Source organism: Lissotriton vulgaris, chromosome 6 (assembly GCF_964263255.1).
Source record: "Lissotriton vulgaris chromosome 6, aLisVul1.2, whole genome shotgun sequence".
NCBI classification, from domain to species: Eukaryota; Metazoa; Chordata; class Amphibia; order Caudata; family Salamandridae; genus Lissotriton; species Lissotriton vulgaris.
Window position 1 is genome coordinate 513,514,014 of NC_141694.1, and position 20,094 is coordinate 513,534,107.

A 20,094-nucleotide genomic window follows, 5' to 3' on the forward strand; every position below is an offset into this window, starting at 1 on the left:
GGATTATGCCAATTCCCTTTACTTGGGCCTACCGGTCTATTTCCTGAGAAGACTACAGATGGTGCAAAATGCCACAGTGCAAATTCTACTGAGACTGCCCAGAAAGACTTGCATCCAGGCTCACTTGAAAGAACTTCACTGGCTTCCCATTGAGGAGCGCGTGAGGTTTAAAGGACTTATCATGCCACACAAAGCCTTCTATCACTCCAGTCCCCAATACCTGTCAAAAAGGACCATCCCCTATCATCCACCTAGATCACCCCATTCCTCCAGTTCTCATTTGGTGGTGATCCCCAAATTTAGAAGGAAAAGGAGGGTTGGTAGCTCTTATTTACCTGGCTGCCGAATACTAGAATGCCCTTTCACAGCAGCTGCGGATCACTAGGGAAATTTCTGTTTTCAAGAGACTGCTCAAAACCTGACTTTTCAGCTCTGCATTCTAAACTCCATGACAACAAGGATCAGTAGCTCCTATAGTGCCAGAACACTCAATGAGTAGCTGTTGCACTCTACAAATCCCTAAATAGGTAGGTAGGTAGGTAGGTAGGTAGATAGATAGATAGATAGATAGATAGATAAATAGATAGATAGATAGATAGATAGATAGATAGATAGATAGATATGCTGTAGGTCAAAGAAAGGTTTCTGATGTTTGAGGATTCAAGCTGGGAGCAGGGGTGGGTGACCAGTCTAATCTTACACTATTTAATATTATTGATATTGCTATTCTAACAAGTAGCAAATCCCTGATTATTGTCGAACCGGAACAAAAACACTAGGCAGCCATCTTCAAGAAGATTCTCTACAGTTGATACCAAAGGAGGCAGGACAAAGACATTGACATGTCCAAGTCAAGTGCAGGCCAAATGACACAAGGAGTCAAGGGACTGTAAAATCTAGAGAAAAGTTGCAACCCACAGAATTCAACCATTGAACAACAAACCAGCATAGTTCTAGACACACGAAGAAGAAAAGCAAAGAAAGATGCTCTGAGGCCTAGGAGACAAATTACATATGATAAAATATTAGAATAACTGAAGACTCCAATACTACAATCATACTTAATAAGATGGAGTTGCAAGACTCGAGTTCTACAATTTAGAAAACATCAACAAATAAAATAAAGGAAAGTATAGCGAAAAATAAAAAGAATATTCTTGAAATACTAGGCTGGCTATGCCCTGTGTCTGGGCGGGCACTAAAACAAAACTGATATTAATCATATCAGGAACGGTATCATCAATACAAACAGACTGTTAAGCATCTATGAAGAAGATGAAATTGAAGGCAAAACCATAATGGTACTGTCTCCGAACAACGGAGCAATACGTCTTCAGGAAAATGTAAATTAAACTTGGCAAGTTTAGTCATGAAGTCTGAAAACACAACAGAATATGGAAGAGATCAAAGTCGACTTGAAATAAAGATGTTAAAATAGCTAACAATACCAGTTTCCAGAAAAAAAAGTGGTAGAGAAGAATGGCCTTGGTCACAGTGCTCACACTCGGCAAATAAGTCTTGAAAACTCCCTCGGAATACTAGAAACTAAATTTCCAAATTTCTTGGAATCTACAATAAACACATAATACCTCATAAAAAAATGGGAATGAGCCAAAGCATAAGCCAACAACCTAACAACACAAATGGAGAATCTCAGCCAAGAGATCACAATCCTACATTCAGACTTTAGGAGGAGAAAAATGACACCTCAAAGGAAACCTAAGAGAGAAAAACATAAAGCTACCAAATACTAGAGGCAAAATGTATACCCTGCACACCTAAAGATAGCTGTGAGATTTAAGAAGGCTCCTTTGCACAAAACACAGAAACCATCAAACTGACTAGATAAGCATACTGGAGAAATTCAAAGCATCAACACATGTGCGGTTGAGTCCTTTTGCCTAGGAACAGCATTACCCCCCCCCCCCCCCTCCACCCTTCCTCATCCAAGCTAGGTATAACCTATAGAACATTTTCCACATCATTGACACAGGGTTGGAAATGTTCTTTGAAACAGAGATATTGCATGAAACTCTTGTAACCTACTGCTGAAAAGCTTAGAAGCTAGCTGTAACACAAAACATACCTCATCAAACGTTTATCAAGGAGATGCCAGTCAGCCAAAGAAAAGAGTAGTCGGATCAGGTATTCCTGTACATACAACAACCTGAGACAAGATCAATACCAAGCTACCTGATGAACAAATATAACTGACAAGAAGAACATGAAAGAACTAGAGCAGAGCCTGAGCCGTGCCACCACAAGGAGCCCTCAGACAGAAAAGAAGAAAATCCCTAACCACTCAGCATCAAAAGATAGCAAACATACATGCAGATTTGAAGAAGGAAATAAACAAATAGGCAACGAGATCAAAGAAGACCCACAAGGAACTTAAACCTTACAACCAGCACTACCAACGGGCCACAGGTGGAAAAGCCATTCTAAATCTGTACCATAGACAAGAAATCCTGGAAAGAAGTGGCATAAAAAAGCAATAGCATCGAAAAGGAAAGAATACAGACACTTACTTCAAGCTATAGGACCACTGATCACTTACATGATTTAAATAAATGGGAAACCCCTTCATGAACCATTAGACTGAAATGTTTCAGGCATGTTCTAGATTGTAAAACTGTGTTTCATTAATGTCCTTTACTATCAATAACTGGTACATAAGCCCTTGGAATTGGAATTGCTAATTTTGGAGAGAAGATAATAAAAATTGACAACCTCTACATCATTGTTCTTCCCTAAACATCATGAGAAAGCAAAACAGCCACACCTTTGAGTTGAAATTTTGAATACCAATGGTTGGAAGTCCCTAGTCTAAAAATCTGTTAACAAAATGTGGGCGGCATTCATGGAACCTATGGCTTAACATATCAAGAGCATTACCCCCAAAACAGGCACACATTTATCTGCAATTAATGTATCACTTGCCAAATCTTCCTATGATGAAAACTCCTTTCCCCCAAAGAACAAATAGGGCCTTTTCACCTAAACTGTGGAGAACATTCTGATATGTGTTGACTTAAATGTAAGATGAGTCACAGAAATGCACTACGTTCTCAATGAGGTAGATAAGCACATACTGAAGATAATTACTTCAACTCCTACACCAGTAACCAATAAAACCCCAAAAGACCTGTCAGTAATGCAACTGCCATAGGAAAAACGTATACAAGGCCTTGGAACATACAGCCTGATTCATCAAAGGTAATTGCGCTCGCAAAGGGCCAGATTCTGCAAATCTGGCCCTTTGCGAGTGCGATTTTTGCATTTGGGATTCATCATCCCAAATGCAAAAATCGGTAATAGCGAATTCACAAATTTGCGAGGAATTACATTTAAGGAATCTCTATTTGAGATTCCTTAAATGCAATTCATCATCCATTTTCAAATTGCGAAATCGCAATTTCGGGCCGCTATTTACCGCGAGGTCAAACCTCGCGGTAAATAGCGAAAACTCAGAAAAATGCTTTTAAAAGCATTTTTCTGAGTTGCATGTTGCACACACACATGTCCTTTGGACATGTGTGTGCGCAACACCTGTTTAAATTAGCATTTAAGGGGTGCTACAGGGTGTCCTCTGGACACCCCTGGCACCCTTTAAATCGCTATCTTATTTGCGAATAGCTAATTGCTAATCGCAAATAAGGAATACTCCCCATTCATTCCTATGGGCCTTTTGGCCCATAGGAATGAATGGTGAGTTATTCCTTATTTGCGATTAGCAATTTGCTAATCGCAAATAAGGAATAAGTAGGAATCGCATTTTTTTTGGATATTCCTACATGAATCCCGTTTTGCGAGCCTGTAATAGCGATTCCTTATGAATCGCTATTAGAGACTCGCAAAACGGGTCTTTCATGAATCAGGCTGTTAATATTTTAAATGTCAGAGTCCGACTAGGCCCTTATATTGCTCGCAGCTACTCCAAGGAGTGTCCCGGTGCAGTACCAGTTGGACGGTTAGGAAGGAAACACGCACATTTTATGGAAAAAACTGATAAGACTTAAAATTCACTCTTTCCCTAATAGGAAGCCAATGGAGAAACCGAAGATGCTGCCTAGTGCTTGCCCTCTTAGGGAGGTTGAGCAGAAGCCGAAACTCACTTGGGCAATTTACCATGTGTCACCAAACCAGGCAAAAGCTATGCTATCATCAACATCCTCTCATTGTACTACTACTGTAGCCAGCCACAATCAAGCAAGACAACCTATACTTAAAGATATCCTCCGTACAAACTAATGGACCCAGTGCATGAACGGGAGATCCTTCTACACCGGTGTGAATGGGAGCACCACTGCAGTGAAAAATGGGAACAAATTCTCGAAAGGGAACTGAAACACTTAATGCTGATATTGTATAGTTTAAATATGAAAGAGCGCCCACAAGTCAGCATTGATGTCATCAGCATCCTAAAAAAGGCCAACTAAATAAAACCCCTGGTTGAAAGACGCACTGATAGGCATTACATAAAGAAAGAGACTAAGTGTGACAACTGGGCCCAGCTATGTGTCTTTTGCTCTCTGTAAAACAGGGCTAGACTGTACCTCACTGATGAGGCCAAATTAGGACACAACTGGCTTATGTTTCTGTTAAGAGGTGACATGGCTTTGCAAGTCGGCACAAGGCAGGTATGCATATGGCTTGTCTCTCTATCTGAAGTAGCATATTAGGTGAAAAATGGTGGTGTGGAATGTTACTTTCCCAAAATATTAATTAGTCTAATTTCCTTTTTTGCCCAGCATTGAGAGCATTAGAGATCTTCATGTTTACCACAGCATAACTGGTATATTGTACCAGCTTGTACTAGGCCCTTTACAAGACAAAGCTTTGACTTTTGCAGAGTTTAGAACACAGCTGAGTGGCTTGTTGTGCGTCTGTATACTTTTCATAGTTGTTCTATTTACTTTCTTTCTCCAAACCATTTTGTTCAATTTAAACCTTTTTTCTGGTCCATACAGTACTACTCTGTGAAGGAAATCTGCCTCTCCCATGTTGTCTGCCTGTGTTTTTTTCCTTTTTCTAGACCCTATATTTTTGCTGGTTCTACCCCTGTAGTGTGTCTGTGCTCCCCAATCCAAACTCTAGTATATGGTACAAGTTACACACAAAGGGACTGAAAGTTAAATTCCACTAGAAGACTATTGTACATTTTGTGCCATCCGCTACAATGGTAGTTGCAAAAATCGCTTCAGGCCGACTTGTTCGGAAGAGGTCGCTCCCCCACGCTCCCAAGGTTTGGTGACTCCGTGAGCATAGAGCGCTTAAAAGCTGTCCCGTGGTATTGTAGCGCCTTCCAGCTGAGTCCTCAGCGCGACCTTCTCCCCCGCAATACTGCCGCTGCCTGCATTGCTCGTTTTTAGATGTTATATTGAATTTCTGCATTGTGCGTTTTACCATCTCTTTACTGTACTGCTAAGTCTGCGCATTGTTGTCAGAATAGTACTTTACTTTATGCCCGATTGCGCCTCTGTTTACCCCCCAGGCTCGGCCAGTTTCGATTTCTCCTATTTGCAGCCATTTTGTTGTTTGTTGTGCTTCCCAGACCGTAGCTCCACCCCGCTCCCGCCTCCCAGCTGACCCTGCCTCGCCCCTCCCCCCCAACACCTACATATGACAGATGCTTTTGCACGCAGCGATCGCGCCCCATGCGTGCCGAAGGTGCGCCAAAGGTAAGCCCGTCTGCGCCCGTCCGCGCCTGAACCGCGCCCAGCGCCAAACCCCCTGGCCCCCACAAACCGCACTCCTCCAGCATAACGTATGACGCCGCCTCCCTCCTAGCCCTTAACCCCAGACGCACACCACAATGCTAAGCTGCCCCGGGACGTACCCACGGTCCCTTCGCCTGCCACTCCTGCAAATTTACCAGCATCAAGACCCATACCACATCCACTAACCCCAAAAACCGCTCCGACTCTAACCACCTGAATTGCATCCTGCTAAACACCCGCTCGGTCCACAGACACGCCACTGAACTCTGGGATCTACTCGACACTACATCACCGGACGTCGCCTTCCTTACTGAAACATGGATGAACGCATCATAAACCCCCGACATCGCCATAGCCATCCTGGACAATTACAAGATCATCCGAAAAGACTGCACCGTCCAAACAGGAGGAGGCATCGCCATTGTCCATAAGAACACCATCAAAATCACTACCAGCTCCGACGATAACCTCTCGACCACCGAGCACCTCCTCTTCCAGATCCACACCGACCCTAGGACCACACTCAGAGGCACCCTCATCTACAGGCCTCCAGTAACCCGTAAACAATTCAGCGAAGACATCACTGACTTCATCAGTCCACATGCCCTCGCCTCCGAGAACTACATTCTACTAGGAGACCTCAACTTCCACCTGGAAAAGAAAAACAACAGCAACACCACCACCCTTCTTGACAACCTGGCCAATCTCGGCCTCAAACAACTTGTTGACACCCCCACCCATGTAGCCGGACATACGCTCGACCCAATCTTCACCTCCAGCAAACACATCTCCTTCGATCGCACCACAGCTCTCCATTGGACGGACCACAGTTGTGTTCACTTCAGCTACAAAACCACCTCGACCCACAACCCCCCACAACCTATTCCCCGAAGAAAATGGAACAAAATCACCACCGACCAACTCCTCACATCGCTCAACCAAAACCCACCCGCCCTCTCATCGGACCCAAACCAAGCGGCCATCAAACTCAAACAATGGATCACTCACAGCGCTGACGAATTAGCACCCTTGAAAAACCATCACACCAAACAAGACAGCAAAAAGGCCCCCTGGTTCAACGATGACCTTAAGAAATCCAAGAAGCTATACCGCACTCTCGAGAAAACATGGAGAAAAAACCCAACCACCGACAACATGACCACCCTCAAGGCAGCCACCCGCAAACACCACCAGCTGATTAGATCCACCAAGAAATCAGCATTCAAGAATCGACTCGACAACAACGCCCATAACAGCAAGGAACTATTCAACATCGTCAAAGAATTCACCAACCCCACCGCAGCCTCAAACGACATCACTCCCTCCCAAGACCTCTGCGATTCGTTATCCTCCTTCTTCTACAACAAAATTGCCGACATACATAACAGCTTCGAAAACAGTTCCAACGAACAATCCTCTCCACCCCCCTCAGAACCTAAACCGCCCTCTAACAACCTCAGCGCCTGGAACCCAATCACCACTGAAGACACCATCCACCTAATGAACTCCATCCACTCTGGCTCGCCAACCAACCCATGCCCCCACCACATCTTCATCAAAGTAGACTCCATCATCGCACCCCATCTCTGTGATGCCATCAACTGCTCCTTCAACTCTGCTACCTTCCCAGAAAGCTGGAAACATGCCGAAGTCAGCGCCCTCTTGAAGAAACCCACTGCAGACCCCTCTGAACTTAAAAACTACCGCCCCATATCCCTCCTTCCATTCACGGCCAAAGTCATTGAGAAAGCCGTCAATAGCCAACTCGCCGCCTTCCTCGAATCCAACAACTCCCTCGATCCCTCACAGTCCGGCTTTCGAGCCAAACACAGCACCGAAATCGCCCTCATCGCAGCAACAGACGACATCCGAACACTACTGGACAACGGAGAAACAGTGGCCCTCATTCTACTCGACCTCTCCGCCGCCTTCGACACTGTCTGTCACAGCACCCTCATACAACGCCTCAGCAACATCGGCATAAAAGGAAAAGCCTTGGACTGGATCATCTCGTTCCTAGCTGGGAGAGAGTCCGACTTCCCCCGTTCAAATCAGAGGCCACGAAGTCATCTGCGGTGTACCACAAGGATCATCACTCAGTCCCACCCTCTTCAACGTTTACATGAGTCCACTCGCTTCCATCGCGCGTCAACACAACCTTAACATCATCTCCTACGCTGACGACACCCAGCTGATCCTTTCCCTCACCAAAGACCCCAACACCGCCAAAACCAATCTTCACGAAGGCATGAAAGAAGTAGCCGTATGGATGAAAAACAGCCGCCTAAAACTTAACTCAGACAAAACGGAAGTGCTCATCCTAGGATCATCCCCCTCTGCCTGGGACGACTCATGGTGGCCTTCGGATCTGGGCTCAGCACCCATACCCACAGACCACGCACGTAACCTTGGCTTCATCCTAGACTCCTCACTCTCGATGACCAAACAAGTCAACGCCGTCTCATCCTCCTGCTTCAACGTACTTCGCATGCTCAAAAAAATCTTCCATTGGATCCCCGCCGAAACAAGAAAGACTGTTACCCACGCACTGGTTACGAGGCGACTAGACTACGGAAACACCCTCTACGCCAGAATTACAGCCAAATTACAGAAAAAACTCCAACGCATCCAAAACGCATCAGCGAGACTCATCTTGGACATCCCTCGCCAAGATCACATTACCGGCCACCTGAAAGACCTCCACTGGCTTCCCGTCAACAAGAGAATAACCTACCGTCTCCTCACCCACGCACACAAGGCCCTCTACAAACTAGGGCCCGAATGCCTCAACACTTGACTATCCTTCTACACACCCACCCGCCAACTAAGATCCTCCAATCAAGGCCTCGCCGCAGTTCCGCTTATCCAAAGATCCACCATGGGAGGTAGATCCTTCTCCTACTTGGCGGCCAAGACCTGGAACTCACTCCCCACTCACCTCCACCTTACACAGAACCACATCTCCTTCAGAAAAGAACTTAAAACCTGGCTATTCGATAAATAATGAACCCCCTCCCCAAGCACCTTGAGACCCTCTGGGTGAGTAGTGCGCTATATAAATTCTTGAACTTGAACTTATCTTTGTAGATGTAAAAAAGGTGCAAAGTGCCTCCTTGGAGCAAACAATAGGCTGTCCTAAATGAGCAAAGATGACTCCTCTGAACCTGACAGAATGGGGCTGTGAGCAATCTTTTTTGACATTGTCAAATCCTCCTTGAATGTCAAATCAGGCTTGACAGGTCTACTGGGCTTTACATAGAACACCAAGGGCACGCTTGAAAGGGAGGGAAATAGAATGCTGAACCACTTCTTGTGTATTCACTGTCTGGTTGCTGGAAATCTGTATGTTTGTTCTGCCAGACCTTTGTTACTGGGTTTAGTGTGGGTACAGGCATAAATGCAGCACCTCTAAGCCCCCACCTCAGAACGTCTTGGACCTGCCAAAGATCAGAAGAGCATTACTGGACCTGAGGAAGATCAGAAGAGGACTGAACCTGCTTTCTGCTACCAGCAAAGTGCCCTGAAAGACGAGTGCTTCAATAAATCATCTGTCACTCGTCCGTATAACTTTAAAGAGCTTTGTGCCTTCCTGGTAGTCTCTGCCCTATGTTCAGTCCAAAGAGTTGACTGTAATGGTGCTGCATTTGTTCTAGTGACTTTGTGCTTGCCTTAAACCCATAATTTGGGTTCTAGTCCCAATATCATTTCCTGACCATTTATCAGTGTGTTAATCAGCACGTATGTATTATGCAATTGTTTCATGAAGTGACGGAGCACAGACCAGAGTAAGGGTCGGCAGTGCAATGCTTTATTTTAGCATGCTAATACTGCTGAAACAACACTTTGGACATATCCTTTATGTCCAATGCTATTGAAAATATAATAAAATTGACCAAAATCCAAACATAGAATTTTTTGTGGGTGGCAAGCCTTCAATAGAGTAACCAACAATGGGTATACATAGAGACAAATGGATTTAGGCAGTAAGGCATCTTATAGGTTTATAATTATTGGTCGTTTTAGTTTGTTTAATATGCCCTTTATCTTGTGAAAAAATTCCGGTAGACCCTTGTTGAAGTGATTACTTATTGTAGACACTTCATTTGGGTCAGGTGACTGGCTGATTATTGGCCAATATCTATTTAGGCTATTCGGTTTATTGCACCCATATGTGATCATAAAAACACTTTCTGCTCTTCATCAGCTCAAGATGTATTGTAACTATTATTTGTATTTATTTTATTAGTTTTAGAATGTCTTTCACAGCAGTTATGCATATGGTGATTGGAACAATTGATTCCCTGTTATTGTCTCCTTCCGGTGAATCCTGCATTTGTGACTTAGGTTCCCATCATGTAGTCAAGGTGCAGAAAGGGAATGCATGCTTGTGAGTTGTCATTTAAAAACGTCTTTTTCTTATCAGTGATTTTAAGCAAATGCTCTAAATAATGCGATGATAAACGATAAACTGAGAAAGCTGCTCAAAAGTAACACACATTACAAGTGTAAAGGAGGTGTTGCTCGCAGAAGTACTTTACTCTGCAGGACAGCCACAACTAAAAAAACATTTTGGGCCAGATGTACAACGAGATTTGCAGTACAAAGGGGGTGGTGATGGACGGAGCATCTGAATCAATCAAACACTCACACCCAGTCAAAAGATCTGGGTTTAATCCATCACCGTTCTTTAGCCCACTCTGCCACCCCAGTTCAGACAAGGCTATATGCAAATCAGTCTGACCCTGTGCCTCATGGGAACAGTCCAGCCCGAACTGCCAAGCCATGTCATCCCTGGACCGGAAACAAGCTTCCGAGGACCGGATTCTGGCATTCCAGCCGTCTTCAGCCCGGCTTGCTTGAATCCAGTGGCAAAGTGAGCAAGGGACTCACGTCTGAGCATACCCTGCCACACTTATGGCGGCCAAAAGCGGTACAAAAGGGGGTGGTGATGGACGGAGCATCTGAATCAATCAAACACTCACACCCAGTCAAAAGATCTGGGTTTAATCCATCACCGTTCTTTAGCCAACTCTGCCACCCCAGTTCAGACAAGGCTATATGCAAATCAGTCTGACCCTGTGCCTCATGGGAACAGTCCAGCCCGAACTGCCAAGCCATGTCATCCCTGGACCGGAAACAAGCTTCCGAGGACCGGTTTCTGGCATTCCAGCCGTCTTCAGCCCGGCTTTCTTGAATCCAGTGGCAAACAATCTTCTGCTGAAGCCTCGAAGATTTCGGAAGGAAAAAACTTATAAACGCTCCATTTCGGAAGGAAAAAACTTATAAACGCTCCTTCTCAGGAATGGCACCCAGGATCTGGAACTCACTCCCTCACGAAACCAGGCTCATCTCCTCCACTACACTTTTTAAGAAAGAAGTAAAAGCTATCCTCCTGGCTAAATACACCTGAACTATTATTTCGGACTCTTTAAAGACTCTGCACCGATCTGTAATACTTGTTCGACCCCTTTGCTTATTTGTATTACTTGTATTATTGATTTACATGATTGGCTTTGCCCCCACCTATTTGTACTGTTAGCTTTATTGACTTACCTGTTTGACTATGCTCCCTCATGTACCCCTTCTTTGTAAAGCGCTCTGATATCTGCAAAGAGCTTGTCCGCGCTATATAAAACTTTCAAAATAAATAATAAATAAATAAAGTGAGCAAGGGGCTCACGTCTGAGCATACCCTGCCACACTTATGGCGGCCCAAAGCGGTACAAAAGGGGGTGGTGATGGACGGAGCATCTGAATCAATCAAACACTCACACCCAGTCAAAAGATCTGGGTTTAAACCATCACCGTTCTTTAGCCCACTCTGCCACCCCAGTTCAGACATGGCTATATGCAAATCAGTCTGACCCTGTGCCTCAGGGGAACAGTCCAGCCCGAACTGTCAAGTCATGTCATCCCTGGACCGGAAACAAGCTTCCGAGGACCGGTTTCTGGCATTCCAGCCGTCTTCAGCCCGTCTTGCTTGAATCCAGTGGCAAAGTGAGCAAGGGACTCACGTCTGACCATACCCTGCCACACTTATGGCGGCCAGATTTAGCATATGCAAAGGGGTTTGCACATTCTAAATCTGATAGGACCATGTACAAACACTATTTAGCGATCGCAAATAATTTGAGACTCGCTATTAGGAAGGGGCATTCCCTTCCTAATAGCGACTCACAAGCCATGCATGAATGTTTTGCGACTGCAATTACGGCAGCAAAACACTCGCAATTTACCACCCTCTTCAAGAGGTTGGTAATGTAGTCACAAATGGGAAGGGGTCACCAGGGGACCCCCTTCCCCTTTGCAAATGCAGGGGAAAATATTTATTAGGGTCAGGCAGTGGTCCCAGGGACTACTACTTGCCCTTTTTTTATGCAGCCCGTTTTCCTTTAAGTAAAACGGGTTGCATAAAAAAAACTGCTTTATTGAAAATCAGTCCTAGACATGGAGGTCTGCTGAGTCCAGCAGGCCACCATCCCAGGGAGGGCCAGCCATTCCCAATGGGGTAGCAAATTGTGAGTGCCTCATGAATATTTTTTTTATTTTTTTTATTTTTTTATTGACAGCACAGAGTGAAAAAAAAATAGCAAAAACATTGCTAATATACCAATAATATCTATACAAAAAGATATACAAAATGGCAAGAAGAATACAAAATACAGAAAATATACAATGTGAGATAAACAATTCAAACCATTTTAAAAGTATTCATATGCACACATAGATTTTAAATAAAGTTGGCCCAAATGTTCTCAAATTTAAGCAAGGACCTGGTACCCCTAATTCGGACTATACCTGCTTCCATGCTATGGATTTCATTGACCAGAGCCCACCATTGCATAATATGAGGCGGCTGTGACGATATCCATGCCCTAGCTATCGTAAGTTTACCACAGGAAAGTAAAATAGTACCTCATGAATATTAATGAGGCTCACATTTTGCGACCTCATTGGGAATCACAATCAGTGTCTCAGGCACTGTTGTACATTTGAAATTGCAACTCGCAATTTGAGACTTGCAATAGAGCGCACTTTGCGAGTCGCAATTTCAAATGGTCGTACAGCTGGGCCTTTGTACTCGTTGTGACCCTTGGGTGTGATGCAATTGTAACATGAGTTTATTTACTTTCATGTTAGCTAATGAACACATTGTCAGTATCATGGTAAGTAAGATTGGGCACCAATGGGTAACTGTAGTGTTTATATGAAAGTACTGTTATGTTTGATCATTCTCCCCGCACCTTTCAGCTGTTTGTCAGTGGTTTCAGAACAGAATGGAGGCACAAGCAGAATGTGTTTGTATGCACATTTTCATTGAGAAACCAACACATCCTTTTTGGCTGCAGATATTCAAATCAAACACTCATGTTGTCATAATTTAAAAGGCAGTGCCTTTTTAAATGTTTTGTTATAAAACTACTGTTGGCACCATGGTTGAGTGAGCATGAAGTTTGAATTACCGTTTTGTTACTCAACAGATTTTTAGGGCCTGTATATTTGTTACTTTCTTGAGCACATTTTTACACATAATATTAACATTCTTTGGGGTGCCCAGAAGTTCACTGTTTATCTTTTATCTTTCAGCTGATAAGGCCTTTCGTGACATGAAGGTGCTAAAGATGAGTCAGTCCATCATTGTGTCTGGAGAATCAGGGGCCGGCAAGACAGAAAACACCAAATTTGTTCTCAGGTTTGTGAGAAGATGAAGGCAGAGGTTGTGTTGGTTGGAATTTCACTGTTATAGCCTATGAATCCTCAGTACCATTCAGAAGAGTGCCTCTGTTACAGGACATAAGCAAGACGGGGCGATCTTGTTTTTATTCAAATAAACCCTGACATGTTTCAACAGGTGAAACTTTGTAAGGGAGCGAAAACAATGTTTTCCATTCTAGCCCTTTGTCTATGTCAGTTTCAGTTTAGACTTCCCAAATTTGGTTAGATGTAGTGTATCTATGGTTAAAAGGGTGAGTGAGGGCTCAAAGGCAGAGCTTGCACGGGTATATTTTTCCCAAGCACAACAGTGTACACACAAACACTGCAGTGGTATGTGTAGAAAACTTACAGCAGAAAAGGAACCCATTCCCTTCTGCCTGTATGAGACTCCTGTAGGCAACATTTCTTGCTTGGCTTTGTCCGTCACCTATAATCGTGTGCCAGCAAAGCCATCATTCTTTCAGTCTTTTTCTGTTCGCAATGATTCCTACCTAACAACTAGATGGCAACTGGTTAGCTCTTTCTTCAGTAGTGAGGAGGTCAGCCAAACACAAACGCTCTCTGCCTTCAAGCACACTTTTTCTATGTTTCCACGCATATCCTTATTTTCTTTGCCTCTTAACAGAACCTCTACATTTTTTCAACCCAATTCTCGCAGATAGCCTAATCGGTATGATCTTTCACTACTGGACAAGGCTATTAACTTAGCACTCTTTAACAGACACATTATCATTATTTGCTTCAGACTTCAGGTTAGGTCAAGTCAGTATATTTTTACATTACCAATAAATAAGGCCACTATTAAGTTCCATCGAGAAAAGTTTTTATAAGGTTTTTTTAATTGGTATTGAGTTAATCTGAAATTGTTGTCGTTAATGTTCTCAATGGCATCCCACGCTCAGGCACAGACTACGTGTGCTTTCATTTTTAGGTTGAAGCCTACCAGACAGCAGAGGTTTTCTAATTGGGTTGAAGCCAGCCATTTTGCTTGTTTGATAGAAGCCTGCAAAGGTATTATTAAAGTGCTATAATCAGAAACTGCGTTTTCTATTGATGGGTGCTACCAGGGTTCACACCCACTTTGCTATGACCCACATTTTGGCTGTGGCACATACCAATCTGGTGGTTTCACCCAGAGTACACCTAGTATTGGATAGATTTTCACGTGTTCGATGGATTTGTGCCCTCACTATCATATAGGTTTATAGGTTAATCCCAGATTCTGGTAAGTACAAGGAGTGAAGTACTCTGTTGGAGGGGTCTTTTTTCCCCCTTTATTAAAAAAATAATGGTGAAAGGAAGTATCACACCTTCCTTTAATGGAATTCTAGATGGTGTAGCTGTACGAATGAGTCCTACATCACAGGGATCCTTAGTCCACAAGGTGTCTGGTACTTGGAAAAGCTCTTCTTCCCTGACAGAATCAAAAGCTCTACTTGGGGTGAGCTTCCTTACTTCCATTATTGTCCTCAATGGTATGTCATCCTGAAAGACTACAACTGTTTTCTTGGAATTGTAATCAAACAGTTGAGCGTCCAATATTTCCCTAACCATTTTACCAGGGTCAATTAATCTTAACACATGGCCATAAAACATGGTTATGGTCACTTGCTATCAGAGCACCATTGCTTGGTGTTACCTATAAAGCCTCATTTGCAATATTATTACAGTGCCAGGTATTCAAGAATTTGCCCATGTCTTCGGAAAAGAAACTCCTTGGGTAACTGGACCTCCCTTCCTTGTAATGCTGGTGTCTTTGCTATGATGCTATACACTGCTGTGGTAAATACTTCCATTTCAGCAGGTTGCCCTCTAATTTGATCTCCCGTAGAGGAATCTACTGTCACTGCCATAATCCTGGAAGGTGAAATTCCAGGGGTAGAATAAATCATGTTGCAATCAGACTCTCACTCACAGATTGGTTGGGGCAGCTGGAGAAAACAGAAAACAACCATCAATGTACCTCCCTCCTGTTTGTATCTCCACTGGTTTAGTAAATTGAACCCTCATTACTTCCCCCAGAGAATCCTTGTGTGTCCATTGATCTATTAGAGATTGGAAAGTATCCTTCTCCTATACAAGATCAGGTTGCTCCTGTATCTATTATTATTATTATTATTATATTTCTTATATAGCAGCAGAATCGACCCCCGAAGGGGTATCTCCGCGCTTGCCTTGGGAACCCGTCCTGGTTTTTTTTCCCTGTGAGATAGCCCCTACAGGGCACCCCCAAGGTGAAAGCCAGGCATCCCCCCGCGGGGGGCCGTTGTGGATATTAAGCAAGCTTAATGCCCAGAGTTGCAGAGTGTGAACCCATGATTAGGTCAGGCACCGAAGCGAGAATTATCGAGTCCATGGACATTTAAGCTCAAGTCCCTGCCGCGTCGGGAATTGAACCCTGGTCCCGGGTCTGACCTCTGCTTCAGGGTCTGCCTGCTCTAACCAGTGAGCCACACTTCTCCACCTATGAGGAATGCATACCTCTTGTTATTGATAGCTACCGTAACGGGGGTTCCTCATCTGGCCTGTTCATCACTGACAATACTGGGCACAAGGAAATTTTCTGTGGGCACCTTCATTGTGTATATCCTCCCACATAATTTGTCTGAAGAGGATTTTCTCCTCTCACAATCACACCTCTCTGTCTCTGTTGGGGTGGAGCCATTGGGGGGTGCTTGGTAACTTTCCTGTGGCAGTACTTGTTGCGTTTGAGGCATTACAGATTGCTGCACATTATCTGGTGATGCCTGAGGCACATACTCTATTTACGGGTATGACTGTGGCTGTGTTTCCTGGTTGATTGTAGACTCCCATCCTCCCATTTTGTTCATCCCATCTCTTAGTTCTGCAGTCGCTAATAAAAATGTTCATATCTGTAACTGTAATGACATACATGATCCAGCCTTTGGGGACTTAATCTGCCTCTTCCTCGTCGTCTTCTACTACTTCCTAGCGCCCTTACATTATCATGCTGTTGTGGATACTGTTTTTGAGGGTCTCTGGCATGGATCACACAGACATTGCAGTCATTTGAGTGGAGGCTGCTACTACAGCCCCTTCTACTGCTCCTTTATTTGCCAACTTTTGCTCCACCAACTTAGCCACTGGTTTCTCTGTCACTTCCTTCTTGTTTCTCTTTTTCTACTGCTTTTTCTTACAAAAATGAATTATATGTGCATGTATCTCTGTCCAGGGCTTGACTTCCAATGCCACTCTATTATTAAGATCATCCTGTACATCAGAGGGTAACCCTTTCTTCAATACACTGCAGAATAACACAGCATTTCCTCCTGCTACTTGCCAACCCGGACTAACTTCTTGGGTCCATTTTTTTCTTTCATCCTGCTGAGAATCTGAGTGGGATCCTCATTTGGCTCCATTTATTGAGCTATGAGTCACCCAATATCTGCTATGTCTCCTGCTTGCTTTAGCATTCTCTGCTTATTGTCTGCATCTAGCGCCGGCAGACCCTTTTGGGTAGTTGTGCTCTCTATAAGCTTTTTTAAATAAATAAATAAATAAATGTCTAGCCTGTCAGCATGCGTTTTTCACAGCTGATCCCAAACTACTGTTCTAAGTAAGTTAAATGGCAATCCATCATATCTAGTCTCAGTGAGAGTAACATTTCTCACTCCAGCTTTCTGAAAAACAGAGTCTGTTTCATCTCCTATAGGAGTGCTAAGCAAACATTTCATGCCTCCTACTGCGAAGGTGATGCCTGCAGTTTGATTTTCTAAAGCTCTAATACATTTCTCTGCTCCCTCTGTAAGTGACAGTAACAATTCCTTAAGTTCTCCATGTCCATAAGTGACCAGGGAGCATAATGAGGATCCCCACGCCCCCTATGTATTAGGAGCTTCTGACATACGGGACTGGCAGAATGTTGGGCATTGTGATGCCTGACATATTTTTGCCTCACGTGCAAACATTTCCTCATGTAGAGATAATCCCAATCTGGATCTCCCTCACCATCAAAAATTCAATCTTCAGCATTTGCCATATCAAATGGATCAAAGGACCCTTCTTGTGGCCAGGGACTCATCTGTGGAGATAGCTCTTCAGTACATTCTGTCAAGTTATCCACATGTGGCACAACATTGTACCAACTATTCTCTCCTTTGCAACTATCTCACTGGGTGGGATCTGTGCAGCGCAAAACTGATAAAACACTCATTTGCTGAATTGGCCTATCATGTAGTGTCAATCCTCCCATAGCCTCACAAGATCCCATCATGGGGTCTGACTGGCCATGTGCTCCCTGAAACCGCAACTGCGCAAGCTCTGTTGCTCTGTGTTTCATAGCTTTAGAGAACATATCCTGCTTTTCTTCTCTAGTATCAATTTGATTAGGCAATCCCCTTGCACCTTTTGTGTGATCTAAATTGATAAGGGGCCTTTCTGAAGTTCTAATATAATAAGTGGAGTGCCTAGCCTTTGGGGATTTAAATATGTCACCCATATTATCTTAATGCCTATGTATGGACTCTGCTCTACTTGTAATTTTCCCAAACCTTCCCTGAATTTGTCCTGAAATATCATTATCATACCTTTCTCTCCTTCTCTTGCATCTCTCCTACCCTGAATTTGACAACCATTCCTGAACACTCTTTGCTGAAATTATTATGTTTCTTTTCTCCTTCTACCAAGTTGGGAGATTATTTTCAGTCCTATTTCTTTCTTGGGATACTGGCTATTGCGCCATGCTAGCAGCCTTATCCACACAGTCACTCCGTCTAGCATCATCTGCATCTCTTCGCTGTGGGGAGCCATTCATTCCCTAACTACCCTTCCTGTTGCGTCTCTCTTCTGTAATAAATGAAATGTTTCTGATGAAACATGTGACTGTCTTCTGGACTCTTCACCTCTAGCCTCCTGCGTAGAGGCTGAATCTAAATAAATTGCACTACTAGTTGACCAGAAAACTGGGAGTCACCTACCCTTACTTGCTGTCTGGGATTGCTCATATTTCTTGGCTTTGATATTTGTGGGGCGACATTAGGGAGTGCTTTTGGGCATTGTGAAAGGGGTCTCATCGTCAGGGTTCTCATATCCCACTGCAGCTTCTTGTAGCAGCGTCAGTGGATATATACCAGGTACCTTGGGAGAAATAATTATAGGGACATATAGAGGTCGGAGCGGACTGGGTATCAACTTTTGAGGAGTCCTTAGACTTCTCACAAAAAACTTGCCATAAAGCTAAGGTGGCTTCTTGCTTCTGCAATTTGGCTCCTGCATATTTACTTCTAAGATGTGTAACAACATGCTCTAATATTTTGAAATGTCCCTTTATTTGACCAGGGATGCACATATTTCTGAGTGGCTTTAAACCTCTTTTGACAGTAATTTTCTCGATCATTTCGAAAGGTTTTTGCATGTGCTGTAAGAGAGTCTCCATAGTTTCTTGTATTTTTAATAATGCTTCCATTATAACTTTTTATCTTTCTGGTCGATATTACTTTTTCTTCAAAAATGTCACACTAGACCTCATAAACAAGAAAGTCTGTCAATGTGTCAAAGCATTTATTTATTAAACATTATGCAACAACATCATCACTCTGTGGCCACATTTCCATTCAAACGCACACACGTGCATTCACCATCAACATTTTCATAACAGTTCAATTATTTCTAAATGTGACTCACCATTATTTTAACTCTAAATGCTAAATGCAGTCGGCAATCATTGGACACTTCCCTCCACGCTTAGAGAGGATAACTGTTAAACTATGCATCTCATAGACCGTGGAATGACTTCTGGACATCCTGTCTAGGTGGCAATTTGAGTATTTAGATCGTACTTCAAGGTAAGGTTTAGCAACATCAGCCTTTGAGCGGTAATTACTTGTGCCTTCAGGTCCAGCACCAAATGCCGCGAAAAACAGCTTTCTCAAAAAGCTGTTTTTCGCGATACGACCTGAGGCGAGGAGGAAAGATCAGACCTGGACGTAGCCGTTTGGATTCAAAGAGCATTTGGTGCTGGACCAGAAGGCACAAGAAAGTATCGCTTCGGGGACTGAAAATAAGAGGGAAGACTTTAACTACATTCTGGGATACGAGGAAATAAAAAGGCAATAGTGTTTGTAACTGCCGATCAGCAGGGGACACAACTGCATAGAAAGAGGATATTTGAAAATAACAATAGTTAGAACACAAGAGGGAACCAAGAACTAGATTTGTTGTTTGCTGGTCCTTGTAACTCAGGAAAATAGAAGACGCCTTTCTCACATGCATTACCCAATAAAAAGAGGCAAAAATTACAAACGATAAAGATCGGAACAACTAGAAAAAGCTGAATAAATCAGAAAATAAATAACATAAGAAAGTTCCCTGATGATTTGCAAAATAAAAAATGTTAGTTGGAAGAAGATTGAGGCCAACATGATATAAGGATTTCCATGAATTTGGCAACCATCCAGTGCCAGTGTTAGGAGAGACATATCTATTTTGGTCTTGAAAAAGATGGTCAAAATTGTAAACTAACCATCGAAACGCGTCGACGCCTGGAATTACATAATCAAGGGATAGAGCTTTCCCCATAGACATCATAAGTGGAGTGTGTCCTGGATTAGTCACTTATATCTGAGTTCCCTGATATGTATAAATATGACAAATAGGATTGTCTGTTATTTGTTCTCTTCTTTGTCTTTCCCTCTTCTAT

General features: G+C 43.4%; 1 protein-coding gene across 7 annotated transcripts in view; it reads left to right on the top strand.

Moving 5' to 3' along the window:
- MYO6 (myosin VI) overlaps nucleotides 1-20,094 on the top strand; it is a 924,144-nt gene that overhangs the window by 383,254 nt on the left and 520,796 nt on the right. For all 7 annotated transcript variants that reach the window (XM_086926522.1, XM_086926523.1, XM_086926525.1 and 4 more), the window contains exon 6: nucleotides 13,308-13,413. In XM_086926522.1, coding sequence (XP_086782648.1) covers nucleotides 13,308-13,413 — 106 coding nt within the window. The remainder of the gene's footprint in view (nucleotides 1-13,307; nucleotides 13,414-20,094) is intronic.